Source organism: Osmerus eperlanus, chromosome 21, assembly GCF_963692335.1.
Source record: "Osmerus eperlanus chromosome 21, fOsmEpe2.1, whole genome shotgun sequence".
In the NCBI taxonomy this organism is placed as follows: domain Eukaryota; kingdom Metazoa; phylum Chordata; class Actinopteri; order Osmeriformes; family Osmeridae; genus Osmerus; species Osmerus eperlanus.
The window spans coordinates 4,044,174-4,070,964 of record NC_085038.1 but is presented as its reverse complement, the minus strand read 5'-3'; the positions used below and the strand labels follow the sequence as shown (position 1 = coordinate 4,070,964).

Here is a 26,791-nt window from a genome sequence, read left to right as displayed (position 1 = left end):
AAGAACAGGCAGTGAAAGACGAGGAAGGGGAAGTAAAGCAAGCGGCGGAAGAACCCCAGGATGAGCCTGAAGATCCAGAAGAGAAAGAGAAGGAGGAGGAGGCGGAGGAGAAGGAAGGAGCTGTGGAAGGAGATGGAGGGACTGAGGAGGCAGAGAGAGGAGCTGAAGAAGAGGAGGTGAAGGAGGAAGAGAGAACTGTCACTGACCTGGCGCTGCCACGTTCCACCATGCTGTGTCACAGCAGCGAATCAGTGCCGAGGAACAGCTACTCATCTGTTTCGGTCATGAAGGTTCTGTTGAGTCCCTGTCTGGACCGCTGTCACAGTCTACCTGAGGTAAAAACGCACACTGCACATTCCTCAACAGTATTCGATCAGTGCTTTGGATGTTTGGGACTAGACATGTATGTTCAGTCCAGTCAGTTTATTTGTATTGTTTTATTTTCCATTTCTACTGTATGAAGGATCATTTACATTAAAAACTTGATGGACAGTAACGTTTTCTGAATCTGCAGAAAGGCTACAGTCGTGTTTTCTCACCCTCTATCTTCCTGCTGTTTGTGTTCCAGGTGTCCCCTGTGCATGGGCGTCGGCTGAGCACCTCAGCCAAAGGCCTGCTGGACTGCCTGGCCCAGCTCCAGCTCATAGACCCCCCCTCGGGCCCAGACGCAGGGCCGAATGCGGACAAGGACCGCAAGCAGCGCTACTCGGAGCTCATGGACATCCTCCAGTCTCTCTGGCTGACTGACCCACGGGAGGGGAGGGACAGAGGCAAGGACCAGGTCACCCCTCCCACGTCGTCCTCCGGGGTGTACTCTGGGGGGTCCGCAGGGTCCAGGGGTTCTGGGAATGGGGGGGTCGAAACCACAGAGAAAGGAGAGATTCCTGAGGAAAGGGTCACCACCATAATAGAGGAAGGAGAAGGAGAGATGGATGAAGGAGCTGGAAAGGCAGAGGAAGGGACAGAGGGAGAAGGAGAGACGGAGGGAGGAGAAGGAGAGACAGAGGGAGGAGAAGGAGATACGGAGTCCACAGAGCTACAAGCAGACCAGGCTACTCCAGACGCAGAGCAGAGCAACCCAGGAGAGGATGCCAGCACACCCGATAAGCAAGCGACCCCTGACCCTCTCCAGGAGCACGGCCAGGTTCTGAAGACCCCCGAAAGCCCCAAGGCCACCGAGACCCCTTCGTCTGACGAGCTTAGCTCCACCTACAAGTCCGCCACCGACACCGAGAGAGACACCCCAGAAGACACCAGCTCGGGCACCCCGCCCTCGGTGGTGCGGGCGCCGCTGTCCAAGCGCGTCTCCCAGGACCCCGACCCGACGTGGGTGCTCAACCTGCTGAAGAAGCTGGAGAAGCAGTTCATGGGTCACTACACGGACGCCATGGTCGATTTCAAGGTGCGCTGGGACCTGGACGACAATGTCCTCCTGGACGCCATGATCTCGGAGCTGAGGGACGAGGTGAGCAAGCGCATCCAGAGCAGCATCGACCGAGAGCTGAGGAAGATCCAGGGGCGGGCGGGGAGAGGGGGGAAGACCCCGAGGCCTCCCCAGGCAGGACACCTCTCCCGAGAGTCAACCATGACAGACCAGAGAAGGCGCAGGCTGAAGGTGAGGGGGGTGGGGAGGGGGGTTTGTTTAATCTGTCACCACGACTGAATTTTATATCATTATCTAATGACAGTGGTTTGACTTCCATTGTTAAAATGAAGTTGTGTTTGTTTTTTATGGGAAGGTCATGAAGGACCAATCTGTGAGCCCGAGCCCGAACCACAACCCAGACTCCCATAGCGACGGAGACGGGACGTCAGGTGCCGACTTCAGTGACCAGCGCAGCGAGGACGAGTACTGCCCGTGCGATGCTTGCATACGCAAGAAGTTGGCTGCCCGGCCAATCAAAGAGCAGGCTGTAGTCGTCACTGCACCAGTGATCATGGAGTTTGACCTGAGGAAAATCCTGCAGCGGAGGAAAGAGCCCGAGTCTGTAGCGCCCCCTCTGTGTAGGGAGGAGAGCGGCAAGGACACCCCAGAGGAGGCGGGGAACCTGGAGGTGCTGCAGGAAGTAGATGAGGAAGAGGAGGAGACGACGAAAGACGATATCGTACCAGCCGTCATCATAGACGCCACCATACCTGAGGAAGAGGAGGAGGAAGAAAACACGGGGGAAGAAGTAGGTGAGGAAGAGACAGGGGGAGAGGAGGTGGAGGAGGAGAGAGGGGGGGAGGTGGAGGAGGAGACAGGGGGTGAAGGAGAGAATGAGGGAGAAGAGGAAGAGGGGATGGGTGGAGAGGAGGAAGGTGACATGGCCGAGGGAGCGGAGGAAGAGATAGCTGAAGATATAGTGGCTGAGAAAGGAGGGGATGGCGAACAAGACGAAGGCAGAGCAGAGGCCGAAGATGGGGGTATGGATGAAACGGAGGATGAGGTGAAGGAAGAGGACGCTGCAGTGACGGGCGAGGAGGAAGAGGAGGAGGCTCCTGTTGAGGAAGATGCGGATGGTAACGTTGGGGCTTCTGCAGAGGCAGAGGCAGAGGATGATGCTACAGGGGACACTGAGACAGATGAGGACAGGAAGGGGCAGGAGGCAGAGGCACAGGAAGGGGAGGGGTCAGAGGAGGAAGTGGCAGCCCCTCAGGTAAAGACCTGTCTCTCTCCTGCGAGATATTTAGACGCTGAAATTGTATCATTGTCCGCTTTAAGACTAAACCTGTTTCCCTTGCTGTGTTGTCTTCCACAGGAACAGGAAGTGACGTGTGTTCAGTGTGTAACGGAAGGGGAGGAGGCAGATGCTGAGGACTCAGACATGGATGCCAAACGCCTGCTGGAGGAACAGTGTGTGGAGGAGGAGGAGGATAAAGGAAGAGAGACAGAGGGCCATCTCATCCACCACCAGTTCACCAAAACCTCAGTGGAGTCCCAGTCTGGCTCAATGGAGGCTGTGTACCCAGAGCCCAAGAGCCCAGTTTCCCCCCTGCGCCCTATCACCCCCAAAGGGGACCAGGAAACTACCTTGGAAGGACCCAAGATGGTGTCTGTGTCCACCGGTGAGGGCGCCGGGGGCAAAGGTCACAGGAGGAGTCGGTCTCCGGCCCGGTCCAAACGACGCACACCCAAAGAATGCGACCTGGAGCTGGACGACATGGAACTCTAACTTTACCACGACAACGGCAACCCGCGACAACTATTTACCTTTACGGAGCATGTCGGTCAAAACTGGAACACCCTAGAACCGTAATCCTCACCTGAGGGGTTAGATCAACTAGAACCTTAATCTGCACAGAACAGACTCTTAAACCACTTAAAGCACTTTATAATTCCAGTTTGGGTTCAGGGATAAATCTACAGGTGGACATTGTCCTGGCAGAAAACCATGTTTTCTATAGGAGAGGCTGGCTTTGTAAAAAAACAACTACATATTGAAACTTGAAACTTAACAAACCATATAAACATCATGTATTTCTGTTAGAAAGCTGTATTTATGTATTATTGTATTTGTTTATATTTTTGGAAAGGATGTATATTACATACTGTATGATGTATTTATTTGTGAATGAGTCTGATTTAACCGAAGAAAAGTATATTTTTAAATAATTAATACTAAGGATAAGCTAAATTATGGACCACAGGGTATATGGCTAATAGCCTCACACATGACGTGTGCATCTATGAGACTAGCCGTTAGGGCAAATACATGTATTCCAAAGTAAAACATGTAACATAACATGTATATCTTCTACTAATCAACATTATAGCTGTAATATTGTGCGGAATGTTGGATTCTCAGGGACCTTTTTAATTGGAGGATTCTGGTGGTCGGACTGTATCCAACGACCCTACGCTTGACATCCAAACCGTGCACCCTCCCCCGACCTCCTCAGTCAGGGTTGGGGTTGTGTTTGTCGAAGGGAGTGTTTATGTGGCTTTAAAGCACACTTCAGATTTAAGGTTGGGTAACGCACCCCATAATCAAAGCTCCGTGCTATCACCAGCACCTCGTGCAGGGTTGCGTAAGGCCATGTGACGCAGGTACTTCCCATGTGATGCTGGTGCTTAGCTGCGTCCGACAGTAATCACAGAGTCAGCCCCACTCCTGGGATAATGCCTTACTGTATCCATGGAGACAAGAGAGAGAGACGGAGAGAGCGAGGGAATGGAGAGAAAATATTTGAGTGGAGTAGATATCACTTATCTATTTTTTTGTAGTTTTATATTTACACTTTATAAACCGAGAGAAAAACCTTGTAAAACTGAGATCTGAGATCTGGCAAAAAATATTTTGGAGGACAGTGGACGAGTGTCCATTGTTTTGGGGATGAGTAATTCATTCAGAACTGGTGATTCTGACCATTGTGTTTAAATGCTGCTATTGGTGCGTTTGGCTGTCAATTGTCCCTAGGGGACCAATACAAAGGGTGCACTGTGTACAGTCAGAGATGATGATTGTGATGTCATGTACTTGATCATATAAACAAAATAAAGTGTATACATGTAAATACTGTGTTGTCATGTTGTTCAAACATGACAAAATGTATCACACACCTCAAAAGAAATCCTGATTTAATTGCCAGTGCGATGTATTACATGTAAACCCACTGAATACAGAGGCAAGACACTGCATTTCATCACTTCCACAAAGTAGATGATACAGGAGGTTAGTCTAACTGAACTACCACGAGGCCACACAGGGGGATTGTAGGCAGCCATTGCTGTATTATATACTGTAAATATGTTTGTTTGGAGCTGTGAAAGGAAAACCTTTTTGGCGCACTCAAAGTGGCTCAGTCCCCCAGAAGAGACAGTCGTACGTCACTCTAATCCCCCACCTGTGTGTGTGTGTGTGTGTGGGAGAGAGAGCACAAGAGAGAGAGATTGTGTCTGATGTGTGTGTGAAAGAGAGAGTGTGTATTGTTGTGTGTGTTCTTTGGGGATTTAGGTTACATTACGTGAGTCTGATCTGGATCAGATTTAGCATCTTGGTAGGGAGTGTCAGGGTGAGTGCATGAGGGTGGACGAAAGCACAGAAAGAGAGACAGACAAGGAAGGATTTCCAAGCAAAGAATATTTCTTCCTCAAAAGAAGTACCCAACAGGAATACTCACATGACTCAAACGGCTTCAACGGTGTTGAAAGAGAACAGGCAGCTGTTTTTGTGTAGATACACTGCCCCCTAACTGCGCAGAGATGTTGCAATCACATACAACTATTGATGCATTAACTTCTAAGATTAGTGTCTCACATAATTTGCTAATTGATTCAATTCAGTTCCCTTAATAATTTCAAAGGAAATTCAAAACATGTTCAAAACAATCAATCATAAAGTAGAATTTGAACAAATCCATTTTAAAACATTCACAGTTAATTCACAGCTTTGTGTTGTATGCCAGTACGATTCCATGATGGAAAACCACATTGTTTTTTATAGAGCTGTGGTGGATTTTAGATGATATCGGCTTTGTTGTGTCTCGTGCAGGCTGGCCTCCATGGTGATGAGGACTGGTCTCTAAACCCTCTGCTCAGTGGGATTAAATGCCCTGGGGATCTTGGTTTAGTCCCCCAAAGCAGCCCCACCATAGTCTCATCTTCCGTTCACTTCATGCAACCATTCAACGGTTCATATTAAACACTGGAAGTCTCTACCGCCACGGTGCATTATGGAGCTGGAGGGTTTTATTCCAGTGCAGTGAGGGATTCTGGGGCCAGGGTTGTCAGCCTGTGGATGACGCTCAGGAAGGCTGGTCTCAGCCAGGGGTCTGGCCTCCAGCAGAGATCCATGATGTCATAGAAGTCCACGGGACAGGAGGGGGGGCATGGCATCCTGTACCCTTCTACAAGGCTCTTAACCACCATCGCCGTAGTCAACTCTGTCAGCATACACACACACTGAATAAATACTGTATGAGAAAACAAGGATTGTGTATGTCAGCTGTGTATCTATTGTGTTTGGTGTGTATGTGTGTGGTGTGTGTGTGTGTGTGTGTGTGTACCTAGATAGGGCTCCTCTCCATATGTGATGATCTCCATCAACAGAATCCCAAAGGACCAGACGTCACTCTTACTGGTGTAAGGCTCCCCTCTGAAGATCTCAGGAGCCATCCACTTAAGAGGAACCTTTGTATCTACAGAAGTACACCCACATTAGCACAAACACAAAAACACACACACACACACAAGGCTTACCTTTGAAAACCTTCTCGTCCCCAGGGAAAGTGAACTGAGATAGACCAAAATCAGCGATCTTGCAGCTTAGCATCTCGGTCAGCAGAATGTTATCTGCTCTCAAGTCTCTGTGAACTATCTTTTTGGTTTCCAGATATTCCATGCCCTCTGACACCTGGACACCAGAGGATGAGGAGGATCGAAGAGGATGGAGAGAATAGGAGGAGGAGAAAAGGGAGCGGAGAAGAGGCGTAGAGGAGAGCAGAGGTGGAATAGGAGAAGGAAAAGGAGGAGGGTGAGAGAAGGGAGAGAGAGGGATAGACAGCGTAGGTGTCGTGAGCAACTTGAAACGGAGAGTGATGTAAAGACCTAGATGAGTGCTCTTGAACACAACACACAACAATAAATCCTCTTTTCAGTGTTAAGATTCTGTTTGACTGAGTTACACAAGGCGAACTGAATGTCACCCCAATCTATGATTCCCTCAAGAGCTTCCACTCCTCCTCCATCTCAAAACAAGACACTGGAAGAGCCATGAAGGGTCTAATGCTGTGTGTTGGAGAGGGAGCGCGAGGAGATGTTCTGTACCTGAACAGCGAAGTCCAGCATGAGGGTGAAGGGGATGTCTCCAATCTGTCTGTGCTCTGGATATAACAGATGCCAAGTTTCTGGTCATTATCATTCACCATTCACAAACTGGACAGAGTAATGTTACATTTCAGTGATGCCAGTAATACAAACACATATTTTCCTCAGAATCCCACAAAATCCTGTGTGTGTATGGGAGGGAGGGGGGGGGGGGGGTGTTTTACCTTTGAGGAACTTGCTCAGGCTTCCATTTATCATCAGCTCTGTGATGATACAAACAGGTTCTCCCGTGGTAACGACCCCGTACAGCCTTAGCAACCGCTTGTGATGAAGCCCCTTCATGATCTCAATCTCTCTCAGGATATCTTCACTGAGCTCTACACACACACACACAGACACACACACACACACACACACACAGGGGACCCATGTAGGAAGAAAGAAGATACAGAGCGGAGGTGTGAGACTGAGAGGAAGCTTGAGAAAAAAAATTACGCTTGAAGAGAGTATAGGGGAGAGGCGGAAAACACAGTTTTTTCCCAGAATAAAACACACATACACACATTTTCACCCACACACATACACATGGTACCATACCTTTAAACTGTTTTATAGCCACAGGAGTGGTAGTGTTCCAGAGTCCACTCCACACCTCCCCAAACTCCCCACTGCCCAGGCGATCGACCCACATTAGAGTGGTACGCTCCACCTCCCACTGCTCCTCATAGGAGAGAGTGGCCACCGTGGGACAGTCCAACTGCAAAAGAGGGGCGTGAGACAAAAGGCCATCTAAATGTCAGCTAACAATGATTTAAACCTACAATGGGAAACATTATTAAATAACGTCCAATTTTAGACAAAGCACACTGAACTTCCAGCCTTTCCTCCAGCTCGAGTTTGACAAAATAAGCCAAGGAGGAAGGATAGCCACGCTTAGTAACAGTAACATGGGCTTTGAGTTAGACTATGATTGTGGCTATGGTCCAGAGTTTAAATGTCCACCAACCTGTATGCAGGGCTGTTCTAGTCGGCAGCAGAGTCCATCAGGGTCTCTAGAATAGTATTTTACCAGTTCTATTAGATTCTGGAACTTTTTCCTCTTAACCAGGAAGTACATTCCATCCTCTCCTTCCTGGATTTTGTAGTGTCTGGCCACCGTTCCACTTTTCACTGCAGAGGCACACACAGATTATAGATTCATATAATGTTATGTTATCATGTATTAGTATATTATTTGTAATTTACTTTATCTGGAACCTAAAAAGTGTTCTTAAAACATATTTTACAACATTCTCCTTCAGCTACAATAGAAGAACCCTTAAAAAGCTAGAAAGTAAAATTGTTCCTTGTGAAGGGACTTTGTGGTGTCTCAGTGTGACTGGATTGGTAGCTGGAGTGTTTTTCTTTCACCTGACAGGAAATATTTATGGTTGTCCCGCCTCTTTGACACAAGAAAGGCCCCCTCGGAGTTCTCAGGTCTTAGAAGACAGCGCTTAGCCTCCAGGCGGGTGGTTATACTTTCAAAATACCAACTACACACACACACACACACACACACACAGGGACACACAAACACACACACATTGTTGTTCTCATACTGATAAAAACAGAACACGTAGCAGCATTCCAGCAATACCTCCACTGTGACAATGGCAACGTGTGGCATCACTTCTAAAACCTTCAAACTTTTTGTCCTCAAATCACGCCCACTAATAGACTCTCCTGAACACAAACACACGCACAGATAAATTATCTGAGCACAGATACACACACACTACAGTAATAGACTGTCCTGAACATAAAAACACACACACTAATAGACTATTAAACCCAAACACACACTCACGGTTGTGCTTCCAAACTGTGTAGAGGTCTGACAAAAATCCGAGGGACGTATCCCTGCTCCGGGTCAGGGATATTGGCCTCATCACCACTCTGCTTCTCCATGTGTCCCTCCTCCCTGGTCCTACGGACGTATAACCAGTGAGTCGTCTCAGCGATCACCTCCAGCTTGTCTCCCTTACGCAGGGTCAAGTCTCCGAGGGTGCGACAGGGGTAGTCATGCAGTGAGGTGAAGACTTGCGTTGAGTCCGGTTTGGGGCAGAGCTCTGGGCAGCGGATGGAGTTACCCATGTTACCCATGTCTGCCTGCCTGCGTTTCCTTTTGTTGCCTGCCTGTCTGTCTATCTGTCTATCTGTCTGCCCACATGTCTGTATCCCTGTCTGACTGCCTGTCTGTGTCTTTCCGTCAGTCAATTGGTCTGTCTGTTAGAATCAAAACATGTTTTCTGAGCAGTTTGTCCGCCTGCGTTTCTGCCTGCCTGCCAGTCTGACTGTCTGTTTGTCAATTCCCACACATGCTTCCTTAGCGGTCTGCTGAAGGATGGTAGTCCTGTCCTGTCCAGCTGTTAAGAATGGTCCATATCTTGGTACAGAAACCAACTCACCGTGACTACTAGGCTCTGGAGCATGGCTTTGTGTGTGAGTCAGAAAATATCATCAGAACTTTTAAACTTAGAATCAACCCCTCCCCTTTCTGCACAGGGCCCTACCTCCTGTCTCCGGGATGCCAGTTGCCCAACTTGTTTTCATTGTCTTCCAGTAAAATTTGGCTTGCATCCTACACTCACATACACACACAAACACATACAAACACATACACTGACAGGCACACCCACAAATAAGCTAACACACACACATCAACACACAAACAAAGACACACACACGTGCCAAAATTATTATGTTTTCTTTCATAGTCATTGTTTTTATTTTGTTTTCGTTTCTTTATTTTGGGTTCAACAAGGGTAAACAAGAAGCCAGTTCGATCTTCACTTCCTTGTTCCTGACGTCATGGCTTGCCGAAAGGTGAGGATGCCTGGCACACCTCCACAGCCTCACGCAACACTGGCCGGGAATCCAGGTGGGACTTGGCTTCCGTCAGGGAACAACCAGTCAGAAGACAGACCAAGGCCAGAGGGACTACCTACAGAGTGAGGGGGGCATGGGGGGTATGTAGGTTGGTATGTAGAAGGCAGGTAGGTAGGGAAGTTGGTTGGTATGTAGGTAGGTAGGTAGGTACCGTTAAGTAGGTAGGTAGGTAGGTACCGTTAAGTAGGTAGGTAGGTATGTACCGGTAAGTAGGTAGGTAGGTAGGTAGGTACCGGTAAGTAGGTAGGTAGGTAGGTACCGGTAAGTAGGTAAGTAGGTAGGTAGGTAGGTAGGTAGGAAGATAAGGAGATAGGAAAGTAGGTAGTGAGGTATAGGTTGGTAGGCAGGTAAGCAGGGAGGCACATGAATAGTATAGGTAGATGGGAAGGTAGCTGGTAGAAAAGGATGGATGTAGACAGGTAGTGATGTAGATGGGAAGGTGGGTAGATAGGTAGGTGGGTAGGTAGATAGGTAGGTGGGTAGGTAGATAGGTAGGTAGATAGGTAGGTGGGTAGGTAGATAGGTAGGTGAGTAGGTAGATGGGTAGGTGGGTAGGTAGGTGGGTAGGTAGATAGGTAGGTGGGTAGGTAGATAGGTAGGTGGGTAGGTAGATAGGTAGGTGGGTAGGTAGGTGGGTAGGTAGATAGGTAGTTGGGTAGGTAGATAGGTAGGTGGGTAGGTAGATAGGTAGGTTGGTAGGTAGATAGGTAGGTGGGTAGATGGGTAGGTGGGTAGGTGGGTAGGTAGATAGGTAGGTGGGTAGGTAGATAGGTAGGTGGGTAGGTAGATAGGTAGGTGGGTAGGTAGATAGGTAGGTGGGTAGGTAGATAGGTAGGTGGGTAGGTAGCAGCCCAGTGGTAGGTTACCTTGCTCCTGCGGCTGGCTGTGAGCGTGTGTGTGGTGAGTGAGGCAGAGAGAATGTGGGTGGGGAGATCTTCTGTGTCATACAGAGCCTTCAGCAGAGCTGTCTCACACTGGCACTCTGGACAACCAGACAGCTTCTATAGAAATGAGACACACCTCAGCGCCTGTTTGTGGTGTGCGTGTGTGCGTGTGTGTGTGTGTGTGTGTGTATACCTGCAGCAGCTGAATGGCTCTGTGGTAAAGTTTGCTGTTGGACACCTGCAGGTCGATCATGTGGTTCCTGTAGACCTTTCCCCTCAGAATGTGAGCTCCTGTACTGACAGCATTTAGCACAAGCTTTGTGGAAAGCTCCCACTGCTAAGAGAGAGAGAGAGAGAGAGAGAGAGAGAGAGAGAGAGAGAGAGAGAGAGAGAGAGAGAGAGAGAGAGAGAGAGAGAGAGAGAGAGAGAGAGAGAGAGAGAGAGAGAGAGAGAGAGAGAGAGAGAGAGAGAGAGAGAGAGAGAGAGAGAGAGAGAGAGAGAGAGAGAGAGAGAGAGAGAGAGAGAGAGAGAGAGAGAGAGAGAGAGAGAGAGAGAGAGAGAGAGAGAGAGAGAGAGAGAGAGAGAAAGAGAGATAAGTAAAGCAGAGAGCAAGTGAAAATGAGTAGGAGGTAAAAAAGAATGCCTTGCAGAACGGCGAGTATGTGTGGAAACATGACACGTGGTCAGTATGTGTGTGTGTGTGTGTGGTCTACCATGTGTAGGCTGCTGCCACAGGAAGACCCTGGCCAGCGGATGTTAAGTGTGGAGGAACACAGGCTACTGAGGTTGTCCTGAGAAGTCAAGTACAAACATTTACTGTTCTCACTGGGCTCCACTAGGGGGCACCCTGACAAAACATTAGTAAAACAAACAACTAAATAATTAGTTCTAATAATTGAATAGTAGCTCTAATACTTATTTTACTAATACTTTCTAATACTTTCTCTCTCTCTCTGTCTCGTTCTTTCTCTCTCTTCACACACACACAGACACACACACACACACGCAGACTTACAGGCACAGTGCCATTCTCCTGTCCATGGTAGAGAACGTGCAGACTTGATGTCCTGCCTCTCACTCTGCCTGCCATGGTTTCCACGCCAACAGCATCATCTGTGAAACAACAACAGACTCAGTCACTCAGAAGCGGTATAAGCTCGGGTTAAGGAGCATGTGGATGATGCTGGGGAGGGTGTGGATGAAGGCGGGGATGAGGTTGTGTCTCACCACTGTGTGAGCAGAGCAGCACCACCGTGTCCTGATCAGTCAGTGTGGGAAGAACCAGACGGACAAAGTCCTTGTGGGAGATGCAGAACTGAGGACCCTTCACCGGAACACACACAGACAAACACACACACACGGAAATAACACACACACATACACACACATAGCGATAAAACACTCATGCACACACAAACATTGAAATCAGACGCAAAGACACACACAGCTCCACAGTTGTCAAGGTCTGTGTTGATCTGTACCAGCGAGGACAGGGGTCCCTCGGTGTTCCCCATGTCTTCGTACCCTCCACTGAGGAAGCCTCTGACGTCATCATAGTCTGACACACAAACACATACCCCACGGTCACATGCCACACATACCACAGGCACATGCTTTATTACAGGAACTACACACTAAACGATCTGGTGATACTGATTACTGTAAAATACAATGTCATCAACGCAAAGGGTTTTACGGAGGCCAAAATACCTGTGTTGCTGCCTGAGCTTGTTTGTGGGTGTGTGTGTGTATTGTGGATTCTCACCTGCTCCAAACGTGGGGATACACTCACTGGCGTCGATGAGCCCCATCATAGCCAGGGATCCCCAGCCCAGGTAACACACACGCCCAGCACACTGCAGACTGGAACACACACTCTCACGCTCAGTAACAAGACCAGTAAAAAACCCAGCAGCAACTCAGATTAGCAGCAGGTAAGATGCCTACCTGAGCCCTGCACTCTGCAGTAGTGAAGCGATGTCCTCACTGTGGCTGTACGTCAACTCCACACTCTTCTGGTACCTTCTCAGATGCTCTGTCACACCACTGTCCAACACACACATATGTGTGTGTATACATATATACACACATATACTCACATTGCGTACCCATTCTAAGGGCAACAACATGAAATGGTTTGCTGAGCAGTGTATCTCTGAGAGCTCACCTGTGTGTGATGGGTGTGTGTGTGTGTGTGAGTACACACCTGTGTGTGATGAATGTGTGTGTGAGTACACACCTGCATGTGATGAATGTGTGTGTGAGTACACACCTGCGTGTGATGAATGTGTGTGTGAGTACACACCTGCGTGTGATGGGTGTGTGTGAGAGTACACACCTGTGTGTGATGGGTGTGTGTGAGTACACAGCTCTGTGTGCAGCAAAGAGGATGGTCTCCAGCAGGATCTTGGTGGCACTGCCTCCTTTCATCCTGGAGGAGCCACTGATGGCCTCGGGCTGACACACACACACACACACAATAACAACACACACACACTCACAAATGAGAACAACACGCACAAATACGAACACATACATGAATGATAAAAACACAAACACGCACACATGCACAAACACACTTACACTCGTACACGTAAAAAAAACATATTTCCATACAGCTTGTTGTTCTCAGGTTGTTGTCTTACCCCGACGGCAGGATTTAGGATGAATGCCCTTTGACCTCCCTGGACTTCCTGCATCCTCTGAGCCACACCCTCCACACCCTTGAAGGTGAAAGAGCTCCCTGGCATAGGCTCATTCCTCCACACACACACAAATACAAACTCAGGCACAGGGGAACACAAACTGATTGAAAATAGTAATTGTTAGCTTCTGCACGTTCTGTAAGCAGTCAGTATGGACCTGGCTTGGCAGACTGGGTTGAAACCGACCAGAACCGGAATGTAGACGTCAGGCTGCTGCAGGCAGAAGTCCAGCTGGCCCACCACGAAAGGAGCCTGCCAAACCAAGACACTCAGAGACAGACTGGTGCTGCTCAGTGGATAAACATTTGTCAACATTATACTGATGGAGCAAGCCTACGTGTTCTATCGCTAACACAATGAGTAGCTTATGTATAGTTTAGGGGCCTCTGTTGAAAGGATAAAGATCTCTGCCTCATGCGATTGGTTGTTAGGGAGAGAGGGCTTCTGATTGGATGGCGGGCAAAAGAGAAGGCGGGATAACCTACAGAGAGGCCACAGGAAATGCCGATGAACAAGACATGCCTCTTCCCCTCACAGAGCTGAAGATGTGCAGAAAAAAAGGTGTTATAACATATACACTGACCCACACACACTTCTGCAGAGTGTAATGCATTGACACTTCCAGCTTGACCCCTTTTTTAGCTGACCCCACCCCCTTTTTGTAATGCCAGACCTTCATCAGACTGAGCATGCCCACTTCAGGGTTGTCCTCTGGGGCCTCCTGAGAGGTGAGAAGAGCTCTGTCGAGAGAGAGAGAGAGAGAGAGAGAGAGAGAGAGAGAGAGAGAGAGAGAGAGAGAGGGGGGGGGGGGGGGGGGGGGGAGAGAGAGAGAGAGAGAGAGAGAGAGAGAGAGAGAGAGAGAGAGAGAGAGAGAGAGAGAGAGAGAGAGAGAGAGAGAGAGAGAGGGATTGTTTACAGAGGGATGTATGATGAACACTGGGCACAATTCAGCACAGAACTGAGACAACACACAATCCGACCACTGGGATCTCCTCCAGCTATGATGCAGCAGTTCTGAGGACTCACCTGTCTCCTCCAGCTATGATGCAGCAGTTCTGAGGACTCACCTGTCTCCTCCAGCTGTGATGCAGCAGTTCTGAGGACTCACCTGTCTCCTCCAGCTGTGATGCAGCAGTTCTGAGGACTCACCTGTCTCCTCCAGCTATGATGCAGCAGTTCTGAGGACTCACCTGTCTCCTCCAGCTGTGATGCAGCAGTTCTGAGGACTCACCTGTCTCCTCCAGCTGTGATGCAGCAGTTCTGAGGACTCACCTGTCTCCTCCAGCTATGATGCAGCAGTTCTGAGGACTCACCTGTCTCCTCCAGCTATGATGCAGCAGTTCTGAGGACTCACCTGTCTCCTCCAGCTGTGATGCAGCAGTTCTGAGGACTCACCTGTCTCCTCCAGCTGTGATGCAGCAGTTCTGAGGACTCACCTGTCTCCTCCAGCTATGATGCAGCAGTTCTGAGGACTCACCTGTCTCCTCCAGCTGTGATGCAGCAGTTCTGAGGACTCACCTGTCTCCTCCAGCTGTGATGCAGCAGTTCTGAGGACTCACCTGTCTCCTCCAGCTGTGATTCAGCAGTTCTGAGGACTCACCTGTCTCCTCCAGCTATGATGTAGCAGTACTGAGGCTCCTGATTCTGCTCTCTCAGGGCTCTGTTAAAACAAGTCTGACAACAACAACAACAACACACCTCACTATGGAGACAGTCAGCAACTGCCCTCCATTACTAATATGTATTGCATGCATTTGAACAAATATTATTGATGTTGTTTACTCACCGCCAGAAGGTAGGCTAGTCGACCTGAGGTCCCACAGCCACTTAGAACTACAATACTGTCCTCTGGGTCCTGACAATAGTTAGAGATATTAACTTGTGTGTGTGTGTGTGTGTGTGTATGTATGTATGTGTGTGTTTGTGTGTGTATGTGTGTGAGGAAATCTCTTTTACCTTCAGAATGATCTCCACCTGTTTGGATACCTCCAACATTGTCTGGATGATACTATTACTGAAGAACCTCTGCAAAGCAGACACACACACACGCAGACACACACACAAGCCTTGTTGAAGATCAGGTGTAGACATCTGAACCATATCCGACCCATGACCCCTGACCTGACCTGGTACACTGATCCCGTCTCCTCCTGAAACATCTGGGCATCGCACGCTTCCAGCAGCTTGACGATCTGATTGGGCGTCGCTCTGTCGATGTCACACGTCAGGGGGTTGGACTTCTCCGAAACAGGAAGCCGAGGCTCGTAATCTGACAACTGACAACAAAGGATTGTGGAATTGATGAGGATGGTGATGTTGTACAGTTCCTTACACTGATGTGTCAAGTACAGGTCACAATCTTAATTTTTTCATCTCCCATGGTGATACTGAGGAGCAGCTGCTCTGTTTCTGCACATCACCTCAGATACCATCACACACAAGGTAGAAGGACACCTGTAGAAGATACTCCTGGAACTCACCTCCCACATATCTGACATCTTGAAAGTATGTTTGTGGGTGTATGCGTGTGTGTATTAGTGTATGTGTGTGTGTATTTCTGTATGTGTGTGTGTGTGTTGATGTGCATGTGTTTTTGCATGTGTTAGTATTGATGATGTAAATGACTAAATGCAAATGCAAATGATGTGTGTGTGTGTGTCTCTTGCTGGTGGGAGTTCTCGCTTGAAGGAAATGAAGTCTTCAGTCCCGAGATGGTGGATCTTCCAAACAGGAAATACTGTCTCAACTTTCTCCCTCTCTCCCCTTCTTTTTCCTCTCTCTCGCTCTCTCTTTCTGTATCAATACTGTCTAAGAGCTACTTCGACCTAAATCCATTTAAACAGATTAAACAGAAAACTGATTTAAACGTGTTCTTTATCTTTTACTGCTAAGTGCTGTATTCCACTAAATGACCTTTGAGACCAGAGTCAGCAGTTTATCTAGGCTATATAACAACACACGCACAACTCAAATGACTGAAAGCATGCACGCGCACAAATACACTCATTCAAAGACACACACACACACACACACACAAAACACATCAACACATCAGGCGATATGACTATGGCTATTTCCGTTCCTTTACTTTTTCACGCTTGCGCGGACGAACATGTTCTGAGCGAATGCAGGCTTCTCGAGGTACCGCCCACCTGTGGGTCTGCGCGCTCGCCCTAGTGTAAGAAAATGTGTCAGTATATGTGCCAGATGGGGTACGTGATAACAGGGCGCTTATGAAGGACACCGCTGTGCCTACGGCACTACTCCGTAAGGTGCGGCGGGAGCAGACTGACACAACAAAAGCGCGCGCAGACGAGAAAGATCCTGACGCGCCTGCGGATCTGGTGTGTCCTTGGATGGCTCGGGCTCCAAGTCGGACCATGTAAAAAGGACATAATTCAATTTGGTGATTCGAATTGATGACCGTCCAAGCCGGACTGCCGCTCCAGCGTTGTCTGCGGTGCTGAAAAGCTCGCAACCACAGCTCCCTCTAACGTCTTTTTTTTTTGTTGAGCCTATTGATGATCAAACACTTAAGACTGAAGTAGCTTCGAAATCTCTTCTTCCCTAAACGGGATTCGATGCATGGATTGTTTGAATGTAGGAATAGCACCTGTTAGCTTCACAGGGGCCTCATGAATGTTCATTGAGAGCGACATCTGGGAAGGTGGGATAAAAGCTGAACCGCAATCCGCACCGTTAGAATTCTTTAGGCTACTATTTTTATTTATTTGTTTAGCTCGCATTGCTTGCGGTGTTATGTTCATCCCACACCAGCACCTCCGTGGCATGTTAATGTTGACCCCCTAAGAAACATCAGTGAACAACTGCTAAGGAGTTTAGCCCAAAGCAGAACAAGAGACGCACCATCTGTTCTTTTTGTAAAAAATTGATGAAGACGTCTTATGCAGTGAAGACGGTGAAGACAGCCAGGCACTTTTGCCCTAGCGAGAAAGAGGTAGAGAAAGATCGAAAGAGAGCGAAAGATAAAAAGAGAGTGGAAGAGATAAAGAAAGAAGAAGAAAGAGAGAGGGTCAGAGGGAGATAAATAGGGTAAGCGATAGGGGGTCGTTTCATCCGTGTGGAAATCAGAGAAGGATCAAGAGACATGTCATCTGTCGCAACACCTCTGAATTTCGCTCTTGTCTTCCTATCCCTCTCCGGCTGGCATGGACCACAGATGGTGGTGGCAAGTAAGTCTCTCTTTATCTCTCTCTCCTTTCTCTCTGCTTCCATCTCTCCACATCTTCCTATATCTAATTTTCTTACATCCAAATAGTCAAACAAATCCAATTATCTACATTTCTCCATATCATTGTATTTTGGTCTTTGTCTCTGTCTTTTTATAAACAGTATATCTCTCATCTATCTTTCTTGCTGTCTCTCTCACTCCCCCTCTTTTTCTGTTTGTCTAAAGTACTACATGCATGTGAGATTTTAATGATCCACCTATAAGAATATGCTGAACCTAAAAAAAAAAACATGCCTCCTGTTCCTGGAAGGTATTTCAATATGTACAAAATGTGTGTGTATATTTGTGCATAAGCAGTACTCACAAATTAAATCAGTGTGCTATACAAGCACACACACAAACACACTTATTCAAAGAGAGTGGTGGAGAGCATTAACAAGATGACTCTGTCTCTGTCTGTTACCATGGCTATGATTTAGCTGATTCTGACCTCAGCCAGCCTGAGCTGGCCATACATTACCCTGACAGGCTGAGGCATCAGTATGACAAGCACCATTGAAAAAACAGCAGCTTGTTAGTGTTATTGTTGTTGTTTACTTTACTTGATTCATCTCGTTACATCAGTGTTATGAAGTGTTTTTATGAATGGAGCCAATATTTGTCTCTGCAGCATTGTACAGAGCTGTGCGTGTGTGTGTGTGTGCTCTGTGCCAGGGTATCAGTCTATTTTTCAGTCAGCACCAGGATTCAAAAGTGATTCTGAACTTAGTTTCTCTCTCTTTCTACCCTTCTCTCGTTTCATTTAATCTTTTCACTCATTCCTTGATCTCTCTCTGTCTTCCCTTCTTTTTCATGCCCCCCCCTCTCTCTCTCTCGCTCTCTCTCTCTCTCTCTCTCTCTCTCTCTCTCTCTCTCTCTCTCTCTCTCTCTCTCTCTCTCTCTCTCTCTCTCATTCTCCCTCGCCCCTCTCTCTCTCTCTCTCTCTCTCTCTCTCTCTCCTCGCCCCTCTCTCTCTCACTATCTCCCCTGCTCTCTCTTTTTCCCACTCCTCTCTTTCACTCTAACCCCCTCTCACTCCTCCCTCTCTATCTTGTTTTTGCAATCAGTTTATGTAATCTAAATGTATTGCTGGGCAGAAGTCTATTACCGTAAGGCCAGTCCATTTGGATGAGAGGGTTGTGCTCTGTGTGATATTGCTGCCCATTACATTATGCTGATACTGACATTGACAGAGACACAGAATTTGGAGCATGTCTTGGCATACATTACACACCAACATTTAAACAGCCCCTCCTCCTCAATCTATCTATCTCTCTTTCTCTCTCTCTCTTACTCCCTCGCTCTCAATCACTGTCTCTGTATTTCTCTCTCCCACTTCATCTCGATCTATCAGTGTTTCTATCTTTATCCCTTGCTGTCTCATACACACGCCCACACAAATGGGAAAAGAGGGTCAGATTGATTGATTAGTGACAGATAGTGTTATTGATTATTTGAACACATCTTCTTCTTAGGTACAGCCAGACGCAAACTATCTCTTATTACCCCTGTAATCAGTGTTTGGTTCTGTGTGTGCGTGTATGTCTGTGTGTGCAACAAAGTGGGTGAGTGTTTTTGAATATGTGTGGGGAGATGTACAAGGGTTGAGTGTGTATGTCTGTGTGGGTGCATGTGTGTGTGTTAAAAGGTGCAGGTAGGTTTGTGTGTGTGTGTTGGGGTCCCCCTCTGATGCAAAGATAAACCACAAAGACATCCAATCAGTCTGCTTCATTATTGTACAATACACTTGATCTTTTTCTCCACATCTTGAGCTTGGAGAGAATGCAAATTAGTCTCTCTCTGTGTGTGTGTGTGTGTGTGTGTGTACATACAGTATGTGTGTATGTGTACCTCTCACCTTCAGAGTGTGTGAATGTCAACCCAGAGAACAGGAAAGAGAGGAGCCGTAGCAATTCTGAACCAAAGGAAGTCTCTGTATCCTCTGAGACTTGTTTCACCGTGTCAAAAACATATCTGTTGTAAATGTATGTAGTGAGCACTTCAATAATACAATTACAGCTTCATATTAACATTGACTTATCTTACTTAACTTACTTAATACTATGTACATACATATACTATTTATATTATATAATATACATAATTATATTATATTATGTACAATGAAAACGTTTTTTAAGCATTTTTTTCTGGGTCTCGTGAGGATATGATGTGAAGATTTGCAGTGAGTGTAAAGTCTTCTACATTGACTTCATGTAATGAATGCGTGTGATTCCAGCGGTGCCGGCAGCGCCAGTCAACGTGTCTGTGAGCCAACTGAGAGCCAACTCTGCCACCATCACCTGGAGTGTGCCACAGGGAGACGACGTGATTGGCTATGCCATTTGCCAGCAGGTGTGTGTGTGTGCAGTGATTGAGGACTGGTGTGTGCAGGCATGATTTCAGGTGACATCTGAGTGTGCGTGGTTGATGTACGTACACTGAATGAAATTAACCGTCAGATGTGTGTTGAAGTGGACGTTTCGAGACACGTGTCTGTGTGTGTGTGTGTGTGTGTGTGTGTGCAGAGGCAGGATGGGCTGATGCAGCGCACCATCCGAGAGGTGAACACGTCCAGTCGATCGTGCGTGTTGTGGGATCTGGATGAAGACATACACTACAGTGTCCAGGTGAGTGCTAATGTAGCCGATGTGTATCGGTGAAACTCACTCCTCAGGTATGTAACAGGCCACCTGCGTCAACGAAATTGCTAGCTTTTCGTTAGCGTAGTTGGTAGTGGTGGCGCTTGGGAAGCCAGAGGTGGTAAGTTCAAACCCAGTGCGGGACGATTGCCCGATACCTCTGACGGAGCTTGCAAGACCACATCTGTTACACTAACACACTGCTAGAGAACGGTGCACAAGAGCTGACATAGGTCAGGGCACGTCTCCTGGGTACGGGTTCAAAGGGGAAAGGTGTGCTGTGTGTGGTTCAGGGTCATGTTGTGCCCTGTAGAAGGGTAGGGTCATGTTGTGACCTGTGACCTTATCCTACAGCTCCAGTCAGTTGGTTTGCAGGGAGACAGCCAGCCCAGCAAAACTGTCCACTTCAGAACCCTGGAGAAGACGGATCACTATCCGTCCGGAGTCCTGGACCATGGTACGCACACACACACACACACATACACACACACAAACTACTGAAATATGGTTCAATTTAAGGTTAGGGTGTATTGTAATTGTACGTAATCATTCAGGAGACAATCTCTCTTTTTGTTAATTGTCCCTGCTGCTGTAACATTATAATTTTCCTTCAGGGATCAATCAATTTGTAATGATCTAAACACACACTCAGTCCTGCCTCTTCTGACCCCCAGATGACCCCACCATGGAAGGTCTGGACCTGACCCATCACCTACAGACTGGAGAGCTTCTCATCATTACCACTGTCTTGCTGTTGTGGGCAGGTATATGTGTGTGTATATCTGTGTGTGTGTGTGCAGTCCAACTTCCGGTCTAATTTCGTTCTATTTTCCAGCGGTGATAGTGCTGTTCTGCCGGCAGTATGACATCATCAAAGACAACGACTCGAGCAGCAGTAAGGACAAACCCAAACGACCCTCCGCCCAGACCGCGCCATCCTACTACAACGAGGGGGTGGCCTCTTCTCAGAGCACGCCACTTTACCACAATGGAGGGGTACAGAGTGGCAAGGTGCCAAAATCCCCAAATCAGCACACGCATGTGCATACACACACACTCATGCACATTCACACATGCAGACAGGAACACAGACAGACACAAATGAATGTACAAACACACACACCGTTTTCCTAGCCAGACTACATACCAGTCCACATGCCATCTGACCCTCTTCCCTTCTTGTTTTTCTTTCAGTTCCACAGAACCTCCTGTTCCATCAGCATCGTCAGAGTGTGATGGAGACTGCAGGTGTTGCGTCATCCTAACAACCATACAGAGTGGGTGGGTGGAGCTACCAGGCGTGTAGACACGGCAACCACAAACCACACCCTCACCTGGAGAAAGTGACTAATGAGAGACTAGGAGATCTGTTTGTCTGGACTTTGGTTGCAGACGTTTACTAAGCTGAGACACTGTGTATGATGTGAGACTTAATGAGACTCTCTACTGCCCCTAAAGACTAGGAGGTCCAACAGCAGGCGTTCATGTCAGGACAACAGGAAAATTAACCAGGATTCTCTCTGTGCTTTTCTTGCTGTTTTTCCTTAGTAATAATACCTACATGTATAAAATCAATTGAACATATTGTTATAGAAGAATACAACATCAAAGTCACGTGGAACTGTATGTGAATGAATGTTTGAAATATTGTGGGAGGCAATAAGTCAGTGAATGATTGTATGTGTGTGTCATCATCAACAGCAGCTCCTTTGTAGCTTGCAAACCAGCGAGCATGATACAGTATCTTGTAATAATGTCAATTCAATTTCACTCATGTTGTTTTACACACCATTAATTCATGACTAACTCAGATTGTTAGCTGGTCAGAAATCTAAATATTTTGAATAGTTAATCTAAAATAGCTATAGTTTTTAGAAATTTGCAAAGTGTGAAATACACGGCTAAAAGCTCTTCTCTGCTTGTGTGTTCGTGATTTTTTTCATAATTCACTCGTGAAGAACAAATGTTATCAAAGGAGAAGTTTGATAGCGCTTGTTACGGTCTGAAAGGGTTGTGGTTTGTAAACTACAACACCCAAGATCGAGAGAGCACAAAGACGTCACTCCAGGAAACAAGCAGCCGCCAGCGGTGTGCGTGTGTACACAAAAGAGGGACTCTCTTGAAAGTCACTTATATTCACCAGATATAGCTATTTATATTTCACGAGTTGGTGAGTATATATTTGGCTACGTAGTACTGTAGATTTAGATGTGTTTTGAAAAATTAACGTTAGCTCTATGGTTAACGTTTGCCAGTTAGTCATTTCCCTGATTAATTCCTTACTAACGTTAGCAGGTTAGCGCTGTCTATATCCACCTAAGCTAGCTAATGTTAGCTAGCTAGCTAGTGCTAACTGTTGTTAAGCAGTTGTAGGAACGCCATTAGCTAATGCCATGTAGAACGGAAAGATAACTATTGACAAGCCCATTGTCCATAGCTCCATAGCTAACGTTATGTAGCTACCCAAACACTTGTCGATGGATTCGTTTAAACGATTGACTACAGTTGTCATCTAAGTACCTCAATGTGTGTATTTAGTTCTAAGTAAGTAGAGCTACAGTAGCCTAGTTAACTGACTGAAGGTAGCACGTTAGCCCTTAAGCTAACCAGTCTGGCTAAACAATGACATGATGCGATGACACACAACTGATAGCCTTGTTATCCGCTGTAGGAGGAAGAGGAAGATGACAGTGTCGGTGGAATGAGCTGACAACGGAGTCGCCCAAAGCGTGCGAGTGACCGAGTCCGTGTGAGTACGAGGCAGACAAAAGAAAGAAGGAAGGATGCCAAGAAGAAAACAGTCAAATCCACAGCCGGTGAAATGTAAGTAGTGAACTTTGATATAGGTCTATATCTAGTTGAAAGCGTATTGGAACTAACGTGCCGATCTTGTCAAATGTGCGAGCCACCTCGAACTACAGTTCCGAGTCAGTGAAGCCGTGCTTCGTAACTACAACTTCATTGCTGCCGGTTTTGTGTTGACATAACTATTTTGAGATGTGTAACTATTTTGACAAGTTTAACTATTGTGTCAGTCATATATAATATTATCCTAAATATCCAGCCCTTAAGCCTTCTAGCAGGGCTTTATGTCATAGCTAAGGTTTCCGTTTTTTTTTGTGTGTGTGTCTGTTTCAAGCCATTGTCTTCAACTGTGCAATTTTCTCCTGTCACGCACGCGTCTGCGTGTGTACGTGCCATATCATCCTCTTCTACTCTTCCTCTCTTTGTGTGTGTGTGTGTGTGTGTGTGTGTGTGTGCATGCTGGTGTTATCTCATCCTGAGAGCTCTGTCTCAGTTTGACACCCACTTCCTTTCTTTATCCTCTCTGCTTCCTGCATCCACTTCCTCTGATCAGGGCCACAGCTGACCCTCCTGCCTGACCTCACCTCCCTTCCACCTTTCCTCCACCACTCCCTCCTTTACTTACACCTTTTCTCCTCTCGCCCACTCATCCACTTTCCCTCCCTCCGTCCCTCCCTCCCCCCGCCTCATTCATTTCCTCTCATCCCCTATTTACTCTCTGCTACATCCTTTCTTTAATCTCCACCTCTCTTCCAGCTCTTCCTTTTCCGTTCTCTCCTTGTCATCCCTCCACCATCCTGTGTGTGTGTGTGTGTGTGTGTGTGTAAGCCTCTAATAAGCAGTGTGTGTCTCTCTGTCTCTGCAGTGGAGTGTGAGGATGGGGCTGTGGTCTGTGATCCCAGCTGCCTGGTCCTGGAGAGCGACTTCCTCCTCAGCGGAGAGCTGGAGTTCGGAGACTCTGAGATCATGGGACTGGACAGAGACTCAGGTCAGTGAGCAACACACACACACCCATGGATGAACATACTAACACGCACACACACACACACGCATGCACGCACATACACACAGAAGTATTCACTGCTGTCTGTCTGTCTGCTTCAGGGATGGCTGTATTTTCTCTGAGCGTTGAGGATGACCCATCAGCCCCGGATGACTCCTCTTTCCCAGCATTCCTCTCCTGCAGGGGGTGTGGCCAACTGCTGGGAGATACGCCCCTGGGTTCCAGCCTAGAGCTCGGGACAGCGCTGGACCTGGGGTCAGGACTCTACTGCCTGGCGTGCGAGGAGGGCGTCCAATCAGAATCTCACACTGCCCGGGAAAACTCCCAGGAGGAGGAGGAAGAGGAGTCTAACTCGGCCGGCCAATCAGGTGGAAGGACGGCCAGGAGGAGGAGGAGGGGCAAAGAGGGAGTGGGCGTGGTCTCTAAGCTGTACTCGTGCGCCCTGTGCAACTTCACGTCGCGCTACTCCAACCACCTGAAGCGTCACATGAGGACGCACGACGGTGAGAAGCCGTACCGCTGCCCCGTGTGTCCTTACGCCTCGGCCCAGAGGGTGAACCTGCAGAGGCACGCCCGCACGCACACCGGAGAGAAGCCCTACTGCTGCCACCTCTGCAGCTACGCCTGCAGTTCCCTAGGAAACCTGCGGAGGCACCAGCGCATGCACACGCAGGAAAGGCCGCAGCGCAGAGAGAAGGAGAAGAGACGAGGCAGGCGGAAAAACAGCCGCGGGGAGAGGGATGAAGGTAGGCTATGCGCACACACACACACACACACACACACACACACACACACACACACACACACACACACACACACACACACACACACACACACACACACACACACACACACACAGCAAGCACAGAGGCAACAGAGGGAAGAATCATACAAACATGCCTCGAGAAGTAAAACCTCACATACTTAGTCACAAACAACATGGGACAACATTTCTCACACATGTACACAAACAATGATTTATGATGTCTTCTCATCTTAAAATTAGTAATTATTGCCATGAAGTAATAGTTCCTTGTTTATATAAATTTTGCAACCTTTTGTACATAGTACAGAAAAAAAGGAAGTACTGAGAAAAAAAAAATTCCCAAACTTCTGAAAAGAGGAAGTAATATGAACTTGCGTATGGTTGAGTGCTTATTGACGCAAAGTATGTTCATGGGGACGGGTCCACTTCACTCTGTGTGTGCATGTGTGTGCACACACGTTTGTCTATGTGAGGTTTCTAGAATGACGAACTGTTTAATATTACTGATGATGTGTGGGCCACTTTCCTGTCTCTCAGAAGCGGTAGTTTCAGACTTGACTCTACGTGTGAGTGAGGGGGCCAGCTTCCTCCAGACTCTGGGGGGGATCGGCTCCCCCTCAGCCCCCCTCCCGGACCTCCTCTTCCCCCTGTGCTGCCGGGCCTGCGGCCTGGCCCTGGAAGGAGAGGGCGAGGGCGAAGGGGATGCCGAGGTGTGCCGTAGCTGCTCCATGGAGCTCCTCTCCAAAGAGCCAGCCTCCTGCAGCCCGGACCCCAGCCCCAGGCACCGGCGCGGGGGCACCAAGCTGTACCGCTGCCCCTCCTGCCCCTTCCTGTCCCACTACCCCAACCACCTGGCCCGCCACGCGCACACCCACAGCGGGGAGAAGCCCCACAGCTGCCCTCACTGCCCCTTCGCCTCCGCCCACTTGGACAACCTGAAGCGCCACCTGCGCGTGCACACGGGCGAGAAGCCGTACCAGTGCCCGTCCTGCAACTACGCCTGCGGCAACCTGGCCAACCTGCGGCGGCACGAGCGCATCCACTCGGGCGCCAAGCCCTTCCACTGCGGCGTGTGCGGCTACTCCTGCAACCAGAGCGTGAACCTGAAGCGCCACATGCTCCGCCACACGGGGGAGAAGCCCTACTCCTGCGCCGAGTGCAGCTACACCACGGGCCACTGGGACAACTACAAGCGGCACCAGAGGAAGCACGGCCACAACACAGACAGCTGGGACAAGCACGATGGGCAGAGCTGGGTCACTGACACCCAGGTGGATGGACACAGTCAGGGGGAGGGGGACATGTAGACGTAGAGAGAGAGAGAGAGAGAGTGTGTGTGTGTGTGTGTGTGTGTGTGTGTGTGTGTGTGTGTGTGTGTGTGTGTGTGTGTGTGTGTGTGTGTGTGTGTGTGTGTAGTTACACTGGTGACCCCTGCCTACTCAACCCAGTAGCAGGTAGAGCTGAACTCAGGTGCCTCCAGAGGTGTGTGAGCTGGAGGCTAGGTGCTGCACTGTACCAATGGCATTAGAAAAGCCGTGTGTGTGTGTGAGAAAGAGAGAGGTCTGTTTTTTTTCTTCTCAAATACTGTCAAGATGTTTTTGATTAATTAAATGTTTGGAAATTATGTTGCTTGAGATTTCACAGCTTGAATTGTGTGTCGGGATATGTACCACTTAGCTTACTAACAAATAATCTCATTGTTGAATTTATAAAGCATTTATTTTTTCAACAGATGCTGAAAATGATATATATTTTGTAATTGTGTGTGATGATTTGATCAATGTTTTCTCAGAGATAAGTAGGGGACCACAGAGATCCACGGACAGATGTTGTTGAGCGTGTTCTAGAATGTCCCTGATCTGAAAGGCCCTTGCAGTGACAATGTTGTGAGCCTTGTCTGTTGGTGTACAAACATGGCTGAAATCAAACATGCAGGATCAACCACTTCTCTGTGATTCAAACCCTAACCCACAAAGAGGAAATTGAGACATTGCCATGTAAGGCTGCACATGATTTATTTTCTGCTTCTCAGTCCTCCAGTCTAGCTCCCCGGTCCTGCTTAGTGGTAGAACAGGATCG

At 48.0% G+C, this 26,791-nt stretch overlaps 4 protein-coding genes across 5 annotated transcripts; 2 read left to right on the top strand and 2 right to left on the bottom strand.

The window, feature by feature from the left end:
• Positions 1-4,546: 4,546 nt before the first annotated feature.
• Positions 4,547-9,214, bottom strand: si:ch73-340m8.2 (tyrosine-protein kinase SRK3). Of its 2 annotated transcripts, none has more exons than XM_062447194.1 (9): positions 8,595-9,214; positions 8,159-8,280; positions 7,755-7,918; positions 7,346-7,505; positions 6,973-7,125; positions 6,749-6,804; positions 6,182-6,335; positions 5,989-6,120; positions 4,547-5,895 (listed from the first exon to the last, which is right to left on the bottom strand). In XM_062447194.1, the coding sequence occupies exons 1-9, from the start codon at positions 8,888-8,890 to the stop codon at positions 5,672-5,674; spliced, it is 1,461 nt and encodes a 486-aa protein (XP_062303178.1). In that variant the 5' UTR covers positions 8,891-9,214; the 3' UTR covers positions 4,547-5,671. The 2 variants fall into 2 exon arrangements, with proteins under 2 accessions (XP_062303178.1, XP_062303179.1); XM_062447195.1 differs by having other exon boundaries at positions 4,547-5,865.
• Positions 9,215-9,512: 298 nt separating this feature from the next.
• gckr (glucokinase (hexokinase 4) regulator) lies at positions 9,513-15,763 on the bottom strand. The gene is made up of 19 exons (XM_062447571.1): positions 15,746-15,763; positions 15,392-15,541; positions 15,222-15,290; positions 15,052-15,120; positions 14,866-14,939; positions 13,939-14,005; positions 13,751-13,804; positions 13,423-13,517; positions 13,206-13,320; positions 12,899-13,017; positions 12,508-12,606; positions 12,326-12,423; positions 12,042-12,118; positions 11,788-11,884; positions 11,576-11,673; positions 11,274-11,351; positions 10,754-10,897; positions 10,543-10,677; positions 9,513-9,731 (listed from the first exon to the last, which is right to left on the bottom strand). The coding sequence occupies exons 1-19, from the start codon at positions 15,761-15,763 to the stop codon at positions 9,597-9,599; spliced, it is 1,791 nt and encodes a 596-aa protein (XP_062303555.1). The 3' UTR covers positions 9,513-9,596.
• A 649-nt stretch (positions 15,764-16,412) lies between these two features.
• Positions 16,413-22,051, top strand: fndc4b (fibronectin type III domain containing 4b). Its single transcript, XM_062447498.1, has 7 exons — positions 16,413-17,458; positions 19,736-19,851; positions 20,025-20,126; positions 20,493-20,595; positions 20,813-20,902; positions 20,974-21,149; positions 21,333-22,051. Exons 1-7 carry the CDS (start codon positions 17,374-17,376, stop codon positions 21,372-21,374), a joined length of 714 nt encoding a protein of 237 aa, XP_062303482.1. The 5' UTR covers positions 16,413-17,373; the 3' UTR covers positions 21,375-22,051.
• A 118-nt stretch (positions 22,052-22,169) lies between these two features.
• LOC134007485 (zinc finger protein 513) lies at positions 22,170-26,143 on the top strand. The gene is made up of 5 exons (XM_062446968.1): positions 22,170-22,308; positions 22,810-22,961; positions 23,809-23,931; positions 24,048-24,692; positions 25,250-26,143. The coding sequence occupies exons 2-5, from the start codon at positions 22,922-22,924 to the stop codon at positions 26,017-26,019; spliced, it is 1,578 nt and encodes a 525-aa protein (XP_062302952.1). The 5' UTR covers positions 22,170-22,308; positions 22,810-22,921; the 3' UTR covers positions 26,020-26,143.
• Positions 26,144-26,791: the final 648 nt, after the last annotated feature.